Source organism: Apostichopus japonicus, chromosome 20 (assembly GCF_037975245.1).
Source record: "Apostichopus japonicus isolate 1M-3 chromosome 20, ASM3797524v1, whole genome shotgun sequence".
Taxonomy (NCBI): Eukaryota; Metazoa; Echinodermata; class Holothuroidea; order Aspidochirotida; family Stichopodidae; genus Apostichopus; species Apostichopus japonicus.
Genome location: NC_092580.1, coordinates 32516906 through 32530745, shown reverse-complemented (window position 1 = coordinate 32530745; position 13840 = coordinate 32516906). Strand labels below are relative to the sequence as shown.

Sequence of the window (13840 nt, the reverse complement as noted above, 5' to 3'; positions counted from 1 at the left end):
TCATTGCTGCAAATACAGCACTTACAATGTGTCCAGCGATTGAAGAGATGCTGTGGTTCAGCAAGTTTACAAACAGTGCTGTGCTACCACTTTCGCAAAACTACCCCAAACGTCATTAGCCTTCATGCTGCAATTCGTGTTAGGTGGGCTTCTAGCTAATTTCAACTTTGAGGAACAAAATTATTAAACTAACATGGGCGGTGGAGGAAGCACAACCCGGAATATAACCATGGAGGAGGATCCAGATACAGGGATGGTTAAGGTAAGGCTTTCTTGAAACAGCCTAGAGTAGTAATGTGAACTGCAGCCAATTTAGTCTTAGGCCAGGTTAGCCTAACGTTAGTATTAGTAGGCTACTAGTATTACTGTATTGTTAAGTAGTGCTACTGTGTTAAGCTAGTCCAGTTTGTTGAGAACTGCCTAACCTTAGACCTGGACTACGTTATGCCGAATAATATGATGGTACAAATAATGTTTGGCTAGGCCAAACGTTGGTTAACTACCCTCCAGCTGGACTAAGATGAAAATTATAGTCTTTCACTATAAGTATCAGTCATACTCATACATAGGCCTAGGGCCTAGCGTAGCACAAGTAAATTTATAGCCGCCAGGCCTACTGTATACTACTACTGTACTAGTAGTACATTAGTTCTAGTTACTAAAAGTAATACTAGTACTACTATTTCAAACGTATTACAAACGCCTAGTCTTGTAGTGCCAGTAATACTACTGCCTGTTTACTAGTGTAGGACAAGTGATGTTCTTGAAGTCAATATTTTACTTCATGAACAATGTGCACCAGCTGGTCGTGGGCGAAAACATATTTGATACTGTACAATTCGCAGACAGAAGTATGAACAATGTTTTCCACAAACATTTGATAGTGGCATGCTTGAATACCAGCTTCTTCAATTATTGACCAAAGTGGCAATACAGTACAAGGCTCACATAAATTTCGAAGCAAATGTCATCAAATCTAGCCCTGGGCTGATCCATAGTCCCACAGAAACGGCCATCCGAATGGTTTGTTGCCAGACATAAAATGAACTTATACCTTCCAGGATGATTGGTCAGGTAGTAAGTACCTTTACCAGCAAAAAATGCTAAAACAAAGGATAAAATGCTGAAACTGCAGCCTCCAGGGATTCTTCCCCTCAGATCCCTAGAAGCATTCCTCTGAATCCAGGGTTCCTCTCCCATTCCATTCGATAACAATGTATCCTCCACTGCCTCTCTTCTAGGCAGCTACTTACCATAGTTGCAGTGTTGGAAAACCTTGTTCAATTTCCCGCGAACACACTTCCGATTTCCGATTAATATAAATTGTAACGAAGCTGATGAAAATTTGAAAATGACAAGTTAGAGTAGCTATATTATGTTATAAAATGAAAAAAGATTTAATCTGCCTTACATTCTTTAAAAAGTTTAACTTACAGAACTTCCGATATTATGAAACAAACAACGTTCGGCACAGCCCCGTTTATAGACTGCCTAACAATGAATAGCGCACACTATACGTACATCAGTTTACAACTGCAGTACGGTTTAACCCACTTATATACTACGGTAGGCTACTTACTGTACATGTGCTTCGAATTTTTCCAGGTACCTTACCAAGCAACTGCGCGCTCATCCCCTGTCTAACAGTAACACCTGTTTGTTAACATTTTTGGCACGTTTCCAAGAAACGTTTTATGGATTATTCCCCATGATACACGCAGCACATCGAGGCCCCACTAGCTATAGCCATCTTTATGAAAGTAAACCTTGTAATAAAATATGTTTTAGGCCATTTGGCATGATTAACTAAATGCTTAATATTATTTCCATGTTCTTGTAGAAAACGTCAAGTTCGCAACAACAATTAGTTGTGTTTTTGTAGTTACGTGAGATCCGTAACCGACGAGGTGGTTAGGCTATTTGCTATGCACTTAACTATGGTAGGATATTATTTTTTCAGTATTTTTTGAAATTCTAGAAAATACTTTCTTTTCCCCCCGCTTAACACCAGATGTGGTCTTACTGTTTATTCATAAATGGGTGTACTAGAGCCTTGTTTACATGACGTTAGTTGCATTTAGAACGATATGCCAGTTTCGCGTGAATTTTCGAAAGTGTTTTGCTGGATCTTTCGTAAAATTTGAAAGGTGTACCAACTTACTGTTCGTACACAATTGGTAATTTCTCTACTGATTTTCAGAGTTTTCTTACAGTCAAGTGAATACGTTGTACATTGAGTATAAACTTACCGCGAATGCAAGAAAACGATGCGGGGATATCCAGCAGACAAATGTTTTCTTTGCGGGATTACTGAGTCAGTTGAAGGGAATCCTGCGCACATTAGAGGGAACACTGAACTGAAGTCAAATTCATACGAAAGAAAGCGTTTACTAACTAACATACAATATAAGTATAAAAAAATGTGGAATGGCAATATTGTTCAAAACAATATCCGCGAGGCTGATTTATTACAGCAACCTTCGCGCTGGGCCGTGTGTGTCCGTGTGACATTTCCCTTTGTGAGTGGGTTGGGGACACATCATTACTCGTTATAGGCTATTGTGACTAAAATTGCGAGCACGCTCTCTGGACATTTTTCTTTTGTTTCTGAAACTTTTCTTCTGAAATTTTCCTTATTGTTTTTACAGATGTACTTTTTTGCTCCTTCGTGTTTTTTTTTAAGTTTCGTCCCGTTTTTTTTTTTTTCGTTTTTTTTCCCCGATTTTTTTTTTCTCCAGCCAATCGCGGATTTCCCACGAACCTGGTTCGGAAGGTTCGCAAGGTTTTCCAGCCCTGCATAGTTGCATCTGCTACATCCCTTCCAAAGTGGTCACTGATTATAAACTTATTTTGTACAATATTAACCTTAAATATGTGTTCTTTTCTCAGTTACTTTTGACATTAATACTATGGCATATTCTTGTCTTAGTTCAGCCTGTTTCAAATTTGTTCTACTCGCTTCTCACTCTCACTTATTCTTTTCCTATCATTAAGGTATCTGAAGATGTGTTAAGGCGTATGCTTGGTCAAGAGGAGCAACCAACTGGTAAGACTAAGAACCGTAACTTAGAGAATGTATATATAGTATGTATGCATTGAGCAACTGAATTTCATGCTTACATCATGTGCATTAAGGTCTGTCCACAGACTGATTTTATATACTGTTTGTTTTGCTTCATGTTCATGGTCCTGCATACTAATATCTGTAGTGTATTCATATAGTATGTTGATATATTGATTATTACCAATAACTCTAGTATGATTACTGGCACTGCATTCTGATACTGACTGATTCTCCTGTACACACTGATTGATTCTCATATACAAAAATATTTAATGGTTGCCATAACAGCAATGATATTAATACCAACTGACTAACATATCCATATACCCACTAAATCATCATCAGAAAACTGAAAGAATATGAAATTTGTTGGCAGTGTGGATATTTTCTATTTTGCTTTGTGTCTTTGAGACACCATCAATTTGTTTAGATGCTTGACTTAATACTGCGAGCTCAAGACTGCAAAAAGGTGTGTAGAACAAGCAGATACTGTATATAAACTTAACCTTAGTATTTGATATCTGTTTCAATTCTTTTCACAGGGTTTAGTGAATCTGATGAACTAAGTCCACATCGAATAAAGGTAACTTCATAATATTGCTCCAACATGATTATCCTGTTATATCTTCTTCAATTTCCCAATTGTTTTCTCTAAGAATTCAAAGATTTGTAGCCAACATGTGTCATGTTCCTTGTGTTTCGATGTACTGTATGTTCCTCTGGAGGTGTAACTTTTGTTATCTTATCCTTTCACAGCATATTGAAGATAAATGGCAGTCAAGGCTCAATGCTACAGAGAGAAAGTGGCAAGAGAGGCTGAAGACTGTCGAAGATAGGGTAAGAAAGAATCTTATCTAGGTTTATCGTTGATCGTATGAAAAGTATATACTTGATGTTAAGTGACTTGATATAAAGGAAACAATCTTTAGTGTGTTTGATGCATGTGTAAAGTACAAACCTGAGTAATTTCAAATTTTGCTGGAAATGAATGGAGACGATATTACAAAATATTGTAGTGTAAGACTTTGGAAAGATTCAAAACTTGCATATATTTTTGTGTACTAATCAGGATGTGTTCAGCACAATTTGTCTCAGGTCTTATACATTAAGTGTTTATTAATAAATTCTATTTGAGATCATCACAGAAAGTAGTAATCCCCTTTTATTACATTCATGTTTTGCCGAAAATATTTGAAGTTGGTGTATTCAGTGACATTGTTAGGTAACAGTTGATATAGGTCTGAAGTGTGTTCCATGGACCCTTTCCTTTGTGCCATTAATCTGTTTGTTTGATCATACAATTATGATTTCAACTGTTTATGGAGTTCTACAACCTCTCACTGCATTCTGTTGCAACATTGCACTCTACAAAGGATTCCATTTTCATGATTTCTGTCAACTTTTGTGGAGTACAAAAAAAAGAGTTTGAGTGAGAGACTATTTTTTTTCTTTTCATGTTTCAGAATGCCAACACATTTGAAATTAATGCCGAAGAATTTAAGAAAGCAGCAGAAGAAGTGGAAGCTAAATTTATGTAATTCCCCCGAAGTTTGAATTTTTATTTTTAAGAGATTGATATATAACCAATAACCTATTTCTGAAAACTTCCTGACACATGCTGTGAAGCAAGACATTTCATACCATTCTTAAGAATGGGATAATATTTGTCTGTGATTGAACTTCAGCATTCTGCAATGAACACAAACATAAACCTAGAGACAAACTACGAAAAGGGAAACTTGCCACTATTGTAGTCAAGTTAAACTCTGTTACTTTATTTGTAGTACCATGAGGCTGCTTTTGAGGACAGCATAGGCTATAGGGTACTCATCCCAAGGTGATGTTTGCGAAGTACAACGACCTGAGTAGGAACACAAGAAGAATTCCCATACATAGTACAAATATATGAGCACCACTACATGGTTCTAATAACCAGTACAAGTATTTTAATTTTATGGATTAAAAATTGCCCAGAGCATGAGAACAAGTACAAATCCATGAGGATGAGAACAAGAACTGACAACTATGCTAGAATATGAGTACAGACTCACTACTAACCCTACTCACCCTAACTGATGTCTGCCAAAAGTCCTACGATAGAAAGGAGAGTCATGTACCCATTCCATAACATATCATGTAACACAATAATGCATAGTTGGTCACATTTAGAAAGATAAAGTTTGGTGAAATTACTTGTTCCAAACTACTATTTATAAGTCTTTGTCTGTATGCAGTTTTAAAGTCCGAAATCCTCTGGAATGGGGAAGAAATGATCTTGACAAGGTTAACTTGATAAATTCTCTTACTCTTCTCCTCCTCCTCCTCCTCCTCCTCCTCCTTCTTCAAATAGAAAGCAGAGTCATGTCCCGATTTGTCAGAATCTTCAAGATGAGGTCGTGAAATGTTTCACAGAGAACCCTACACAGACTCTGAAATGTTCACAGCAGGTTAAGGACTTTACCCGGTGTGTGGATCAGGCTAGAATGGTGAGCAATGGAGGACATATTAATTATGGTCACAATTTCTCCTGGTACTAGGTTTGAAGCAGGTTTAGGTTGATCAAGTAGGAAGCTGAAACTGCATGTTGAAAAATTCTTTTTTTAACAGCACTGAGGCAGTTCATAGACTGCAGTTTTCATGTACCTTTTTCACATCTCATGTATCAAGATGGTAATACTACTGTACAGTATTAAAGTGTTATGTAAAACTGCACACTTTTATCCTATTATGTAAAACAGAGCACGGCCAATTGTTCCCTAAGCTTCTTGATGCCTGCGGTTTGAATGTCTGAAGGAGAGATCCATACAAAAAAATTGAATAAAAAATGACAATTAAATACTTTGTGAGATTTTGAAGTAATAAAACTAGTAAACCAAGAAGAAAGTGTCAGTCTTACCACAAGCTTAACATCCTTATTGAAGTCTGAAATTTTGTGATTTAAGTCGGCGAAATCTTGTTCTTGTAAGTCGTGTAATGGTACAAACTCTTGTGATGATAATTTCTCATATGTTCTGGTCATATTACTCTTGAATTATTCCTGAATTATCGATACTTTTTTCCTTCTAATTTTACCCATGATGCATCTGCTGTGAAGAATAATTCGTGTTTATTATACTGTTTTTGTTTTTCCCTCCTTTTTGAACAGAGTATTGTGACGAAGAAGAGTCTTGGTTCATAATGGTTGAGAGTGGATTATTGTTTCAAGTGAAGCAGAAGAGAGATGCATGAAAACCTGGCAGAGAATGTCAAAGCCAGGGAAATTTTTACCAGTGGTTCAACCCGTGAACGTGTGCATGTGAAATTGGCACATTAAATATTTGTATTAATGATTACATTTCCTTGAAACACATTAAAGTTCCATGTGACCAACGAAACTTAAAATATCAGATAACAGAGAAAATGTCATCATCAGTTGATGTCATTTTGTATGGTTTACCAGTTATTATCAACAAAATATCTCTAAGCTTGATTTCATTCCTGCCATCTGGCTTGATCTCAATAACGAGGGGGTACTTGTAGTAAGGTTTTTGCCTGTGGTTAGTCAGCAGATTTGTAACTCAAATGTTAACTTGTTAGTTGATAATTTAACATATTTGGGGTTTATTTTAGGTATTTCTGTGGTTAATTTTGCAGGGGAAATAGAATATTTAAGAGTCAAAGGTGAGAAAAGCCCATTTTGACTGTAACATATTTCATTTCAACAAAAGAATTTCAGCTTTCTGATCTCTCGTATTATACCTGCAAGAGTTGACAGATATCTCAGAGTGCTAAGCATAGCAAGTTGCCAAGAACTTGTTTAACCATGTTTCTTTTTTTATTTGTGATATGTTTCATTTCTGAAATATGCTTAAAAATTAATAATGGAAATGCAAAGCAAAGTCATTCAGAAAAACAAACTCAAGGCATAGTCTTTTGAAACAAAAAAGTTTTCAAGTCAAAGCTTCCTCGCAGTTCTTCTGCCTTCTTACCCATACCCTCCCTATGCTTCCATTCCCCTCCTCTTCCTTGATCACTATCCCAACAAAAATAAATTTATGAAAGAAGGTTGTAAAATGGCTTGAAGACACAATACTCTTGTTTATACTTATTTAAACTTACTTATTTACTAGCATGTCTATTTACAATTCGATATGTAAAAATTCAGGCATTGACAACCATACAAATAAATTACTTTCAGCTCTTGTGATCAATGACACATCTAATAATGCAGGACATGCTGCTCCACAAGTTATGTCATAATGGCAGTCTTATTGAACCACACTGTGAAATGTGGCAATGTCATGTGGTTGGTTGCCAGGTAACAAATGCTGTAAGATATATTTCCAGCCTCATGTCAAACATGAACGAGAGAGAAATAAATGTGAAGAACATATCTTTTGGGTGTAAAATATTTCCTGTTTTGGAGTGATAGTATTTTGCAAATATGGGCATTTGTGTCATCACAATGGGGTTGCTTTTACCATGCCTAGCTGCACTGATATAATATCAACAAACCGAGAGGGTATTAAATAGGGACAGGTGGGAGAGAAAGGTAAGACAGTAGAAAGTATGAGAACCATTTGGTGATATATGAGGCTGGGTGCAATGTCAAAGGTTACTGTCATGAACAAATATATATATTTCCATTGCTATTCTTTCAAATAAAAATGGTTATGGCTTCCCATTTTTGGATCTTAAAAGTTGCTGAAACCTTCCAAAAGTACTTTCCTGTCAATCTTCACTCATAATTATTTCCAGTCATTGAGGAGGGCACTCTTAGTGAGAAACATGTCTTTAGAATGGTTGCAAAATTACTCTTTAATCAGGCGCATAGCGAGGAAATTGCCAAGGGAGGGGCCAAGCCTGTAGGCAAACTAAGCGTAGTGCCACCATTGGTTGGCGCGAAGCGCACAAGAAAATTTTGGCTGAAAATGCCTCCCACATAGTTGGAAATGACACTTCCCAGGCCTTGTAAGTTGCATCTAAGCATTTTCTATTTTTGAAATTACTAGCGATATCATAAAAAAATATGCTCAAAGGAGGGCGGGTGCCCCTTCGCGCCCCCCCCCCCCCTTGGCTACGCGCCTGTCTCTAATACTCTAATCATAAGTGACCATTAATTGACATTCGAGCTTATTTGAGGGCACAACTGATGATCTTTCAAGGAAAAGCTTTGGGGAAGGGGCTAGGTTTGCATCTGTGCAATTGTCAGTAATATTGTACAGCTGACGATAAACCTGAAGCCAGAGGCCAAAATTTTGTCCTGTACATCAGAAAAAAGAACTTGACACAGCTGCATAATTTTTTTTTTATTTTATCATATCTGAAGTTTATTTTCTTCAGAGATTGTCATGATTTTAAACATCTCTTGTGATCATGAAATAATACATAGTCAATCTTCTAACTAAATTTCCTAGAAATGATATTTTTTCATTTCACATACTAAGACATCACACAGAAGAAGCCTCAGGTGGAAGAACAAAATGACACAAGAATGAGATATTCTCTAAATTAGGTTTGACAAAAAACAGACAAACACAAACAGGCAAAAAGGTTTGAAATTTTTTGAAACCCATCTTAAAGAGACTGTACACAGTGAATGTATGCATAAAGAATATATTAATAGGAAGGACTCGATGGCATATAATTATGTCAAGTTTTTTGTAAATTCATGTGATGGGGAAAATGATCCTGTCGCTGAGAAAGACTACAAAACTATCCGACATTGCACATAGAACAGACGAAAGGCAGTCTGTTCCTCTTCGAAAAAAGGAAATGGAATTTGCACAGAAAACGACTTATTGAATGACAAACCATCGGCGAGAGATGGTCATATATTGCACAGTTGAATGAATAAAAGTAATATTTTTTGTTCTATTTCGCATAAATATCAATAATGGGAAACTGCAATCAAAGAGGGAAAATTTTTCTTTGACCAAAGTAGAATACAGGTTTTGTTCATAAAATTGCCTGTTTTGAATGAACAAGTAGGAATGAGCATACTAAATCAAATATGTACATTCTTGGGTCAAGTAAACTATGAATTCAAACTGAACAAACTCAAATTTAGGTGACTGAAAGACCAAAAATGCAGAATGATTTTCAAGAATACTGGGACATATCACTTCAGCACAAAGAACCTATCAGGGCTTCAAATGCTGTCATACTTATAGAATCATACTGTATATTAAGAAATAGAAAACAAGGAATGAACTCACAAAATTTGAAATTGTGACATCTCATTCACAAAACTCATTTTTGCTGTGAAGGTGAAGGTTTTTTAGCCCTGTGAATGACATAGAAATCTGTGAATGCCACATTTGTAAGAGCAAAACACATACCTGCCTTGCATGTTACTTAGTCATTTATGACATGAGCAACTATAAAATGATACTGATATTAAGCATACCTCTTCTAGAAAGCGACTTTAAAGCATATCTGACTGCCTAAAGAAACCCAAACCCAAACACGGTTCTTGGGCAATAATATGTTTAAGAACCTAGACTGCTGTTGCAAGAAAATGCCAGAATTAGAACAAAGCTTTGTTTCTATGGCACTGGTTTTGAAACCTCGGTAAAAGGCGAAAGAACCAAGAATGAGACCAAATTTTTACATTTTTCCATGAGAACCAATTTGATTTGAAAAATCGGGACATTTCTTACAAATATCTGAGCACCTGATTCAAGTTATAGTCAGATGTTGGAAGTTTAACATTGCGCCATCAAAGTCACGTGACCATATCCGAGGTCTAACTAAATGTTATGAGGTGAAAGGTTTGGCAGTATAGCAGAGCAGATATTAAAACACTGAGATGAATACCATGATATCATAAGAAATGAAAAATGTGCGAGGACTCACAACTGTTTGTGGCAAATCTGTGGTTTCTATGACATGGCAAATCTCCATATTTGAATATACTGCCATAGAAATGCCTTCATTCTGTGGCGGAGCGTCCATACCCCCCTGACGGACTCAAATGGACTGCTGGCGCCCTTTTCAGCTTTTTACCACTTTTAACTTATTCGTGATTATTGACTTTTTTATGGCGCTTTTCATCTACCTATTGACATTTGTCACATTTTGTTGGTGTAATTTTCTGACAAAATGGCTCTAACAGCTATTTATTCTTCGTTTATCTGCAAATTAGCAAGGCCCGGAAAGGGTCATTTCCGGCGATCTAGGGAGTATCTTTACTCAAAAAAAAATTCTGTACGCTCCGCGCCAACCTGTGGTGGCGCTCAGCTTAGATAATGTCGAAAGCGCCCCTACGGACCATTCTCGCCCCCCCCTGACCAATACCCCTAGCTCCGCCACTGCCTTCATTCATATTCATCTTAAAATATTTGATGTACGGAGAAGATCAATATGTTTTAACAAACCTACCCAGGTGGAAACTTACAAAAGTCATGTCAATATCGCAAAGAAAGATAAGAGACATTCTTTCATATTTCATAAATAATCTGGACTTTACAAGCAATAAACTCTTTCAATGTTTTTGCACCAGTGTGTTAATACTGATCACACAACTTTTTTACTTTTTCAACTACAAATGATCCAAAAAAATGATAATAATAAGAATAAAACCAAGATCAATTATATTATTGTTATTAAACTCTATGGAAGAAATGGGCTGTTAAAGATGTTTGACAAATTTCTGGTTTCCTCAAGGAGTGACATCCAAGGTTTAAAAGTTGGCCAATCCCTCCCTACAAATCTTTTCCATTACCAAAAAAAGGAAGAAAAAAGTGTTGAAAAAGTCTTTGATGGAGTAATCTCATTATAATATAAAATAAAAGTATTTCAGTCTAAATAAATGTCTCCAATATGAATTGTAAACATAGAGTTTACCTACTTAGTGACTAAGCACAAACTAGATAATGACATGAAACCATTTGAAACGAACTTGACCTAAACCATTTGAAATGAACTTGAAATAATTAAACATATATTTTTTTATGTTTTCTAGCATACTTCAAGCTAGTACTGTTCAAAGCTTTTTATCATTCAAATGTATTTGTAAATCATCTCATTCTGTCGCTTCCTTGACATTTCGAGAAGCATATTTGCATTCGGAACAAAGACTTATTTACAACAATGACACTGGGGGTATGTCTCAGATAAACACAACAGGTTGACAAAATTTTTCACATCTGAATTGAAGTACCAACTCACAAAGAACAACAGACCACTCTGATTCAGCAAATTTAATACCTCACTCGAACAACCAATTACATTTATACTTAATTAATTTACACTTAATTTAATTATAACTAGCCACTGATAATTTCCTTTTTTTTTCCTTCATATTTTAGCTTCATATTATAGTTACACCACTAAGCTTTGGTTGTAGACACTATCCTCATTAAATAAAAAGTTCAAGGTTACTAAAGAAACTAGGAAGGTATGGGTAATATTTAATAAATAGAGGCCATAATTTTCACAGAATATTTGCAAAATGTTGTACATATCTCTCATAAACCATCATTCTATTTAACCCAATACCTGAAAATCAGTTAACATGGAGAAGTCCTAGTTTGGCTTTTCGCTTCATACTCTCTTCGTTACTTTTGAGTTTTCTCACTGGGAATGGATTAAATACTTCGCTGGTCGGTGTGGTAGGGGAATGTGAGTCAGTGGAAACGCTACTTGAAGATCGTAGCCTCCCAGAATGCATTGCAAGATGCTGACTACTTGGCTCATGATTCGGATCACAATTTGAGGACTTGACCAACCATGGCTTCTTCGACCCCACGCAATGTCCGTTCTCCAGTGAGGGCGCCAGAGACTCTGTCGCTTTAGGGGTCTCCGGCTTGAAAGCCTCAAAAGCAAAATTAAATTCCGTCGTGAGTTCGCTCACCGTCCTCTTCCCGCCTTCTTCTTCGATTTCCGAGATGGACGAAATTCGGTCTTGTCGCAATTCCGGGGAATCTGCGAAAGAATTCGCTACGGAGGATGGTGTGGCACTCTCTCCATCTCTGGAGGAATTCCTCTGAGAATCGTCAATCTCTGGATGAACGATAGCCCCCTCTAAACTTGGACCCTTCTCACTGAGCGACCTTTGAACCCTGCGAGAGTCATCCCTTCTCCGTCGATCTCCAAAATCGATCAGATCAGGAGCATTGGAGTCTGAATCCGACCCAGACAGGTCGATGTCCTCCCAATCCTTAGCTGAAGATGCCTTTTTCCTCTCCTTGCCATGTTTTTGGTTTCCTTTTCTTGTAGTGTTTCTTTTCTGATCACCACTGAAATCATGCCCTCTTTCTGCTAAGACCAGCTGATCTTTTGACGGTGGTGGCCAGTTTTTTTCTTGTTCTAGAGAAGATTCTTTCTCCCCCTGCTGCCCTCCCCTTCCAGCCACTGATCGGTCTTTGGTAGGTGGTTGCATCCAACTAGTTTCGTGGACTTCTGCTGGACTCAACTTTGTCGTCTGTTTGGGAGTTCTTTGCCCGTTAAAGCTTTTAGGGGTCTTGGTGACGTTGGGTTTCACGTTTATGTGTGTCCTGTTGTGCTTCTTCTCCTCATGGTCATAGTTCTGTATTTGGGGAGGGGCTATCTGCGGTCCGAGGGTCACTTTTGCATTCTTATCCCCCAGACCATGTTTTCCAATTAAGAGATGGTTGATTACGGCCGGGGAATCGATCGCTGCAGCGGCCACTGGGGTCTTCTTCTTCTTCTTTCTTTGTTTACTTCCAGAAGCTGTCGAGGGAAAGTAAGAAACAATTGATAGGAAAACTCAGAACAAAAGGTATGAGCAAGTATTCGATTCTTTGGCGATATTAAAGTGTAATGGTCTTGCAGGTAAAGGTACTGGCACTGGTCAGCCAAATGGGGGCTTTATTCATGTAGGAAAAATCTACAGTTTGCCATTCCAAAATCATTTGATCATGAAAATCAATTTGATTACCTTAGTATTATAACTGCAGGGGAGTGATCAAGTGGATGCAACCAGCCTATGGAAGGAGAATACAAACTTGCATAATAGACCTTGACCCGATGCTTTCCCCCAACCCAACCTTACCCTCCCCCTTCCCATCAGGTTCAACTCTCTTCTGCTATGACTATGCTCCATACATGAATCTTACCTGGTGTCCTGGCCTGACTCTTGCTTCCAGGAGCATAAACGACATGAGCTCTCATTTGCTTCCTTTGTATTCTCCAGTACTGCTTCTTCAGTGATTGTATGTCCAGGTTCATCCGTTCCAACATGGCCGCAGATTGTTGGCTGCTCAGGTCGTCTGGGGTCATGCCAAAGGCTCCAGGACTGACGCTGGTAATATCGTTGCAGGAATTACTTCTGTCACCTGATGAAGGAGATGAATAAGTCCATCACCATCATTGGAAGAGAATAGATTAATTCACAGAGAGGAAAGAAGGAAGGGTGGGAAGAAGTAAGGGAGGAAAGGACTAATGGTGAGAAGGAATAAGGGTGGGAAGGAGTAAGGGAGGAAAGGACTAATGGTGAGAAGGAATAAGGGTGGGAAGGAGTAAGGGAGGAAAGGACTAATGGTGAGAAGGAATAAGGGTGGGAAGGAGTATGGGAGGAAAGGACTAATGGTGAGAAGGAATAAGGGTGGGAAGGAGTAAGGGAGGAAAGGACTAATGGTGAGAAGGAATAAGGGTGGGAAGGAGTAAGGGAGGAAAGGACTAATGGTGAGAAGGAATAAGGGTGGGAAGGAGTAAGGGAGGAAAGGACTAATGGTGAGAAGGAATAAGGGTGGGAAGGAGTATGGGAGGAAAGGACTAATGGTGAGAAGGAATAAGGGTGGGAAGGAGTATGGGAGGAAAGGACTAATGGTG

General features: G+C 37.8%; 2 protein-coding genes across 2 annotated transcripts in view; one reads left to right on the top strand and one right to left on the bottom strand.

Annotated features, from left to right (window-relative positions):
- Window positions 1-79: 79 nt before the first annotated feature.
- Window positions 80-7436, top strand: LOC139962104 (MICOS complex subunit mic25a-like). Its single transcript, XM_071961983.1, has 7 exons — window positions 80-262; window positions 2995-3046; window positions 3607-3647; window positions 3821-3901; window positions 4528-4598; window positions 5415-5550; window positions 6210-7436. The coding sequence occupies exons 1-7, from the start codon at window positions 194-196 to the stop codon at window positions 6240-6242; spliced, it is 483 nt and encodes a 160-aa protein (XP_071818084.1). The 5' UTR covers window positions 80-193; the 3' UTR covers window positions 6243-7436.
- Window positions 7437-8339: 903 nt separating this feature from the next.
- The window catches only part of LOC139962100 (TBC1 domain family member 30-like), a 31501-nt gene continuing 26000 nt past the window's right edge, over window positions 8340-13840 (bottom strand). Inside the window, exons 10-11 of the mRNA XM_071961979.1 lie at window positions 13126-13344; window positions 8340-12739 (exon numbers count right to left, since the gene is read on the bottom strand). Coding sequence (XP_071818080.1) covers window positions 11553-12739; window positions 13126-13344 — 1406 coding nt within the window. The 3' untranslated portion in view covers window positions 8340-11552. The remainder of the gene's footprint in view (window positions 12740-13125; window positions 13345-13840) is intronic.

Coding starts and splice junctions, on each gene's coding strand:
- LOC139962104 (XM_071961983.1), top strand. CDS start 194: ATGGGCGGTGGAGGAAGCACAACCCGGAATATAACCATGGAGGAGGAT. Junction 3,902..4,527: donor TGAAGACTGTCGAAGATAGG/GTAAGAAAGAAT, acceptor TTCATGTTTCAG/AATGCCAACACATTTGAAAT. Junction 5,551..6,209: donor GTGTGGATCAGGCTAGAATG/GTGAGCAATGGA, acceptor CTTTTTGAACAG/AGTATTGTGACGAAGAAGAG.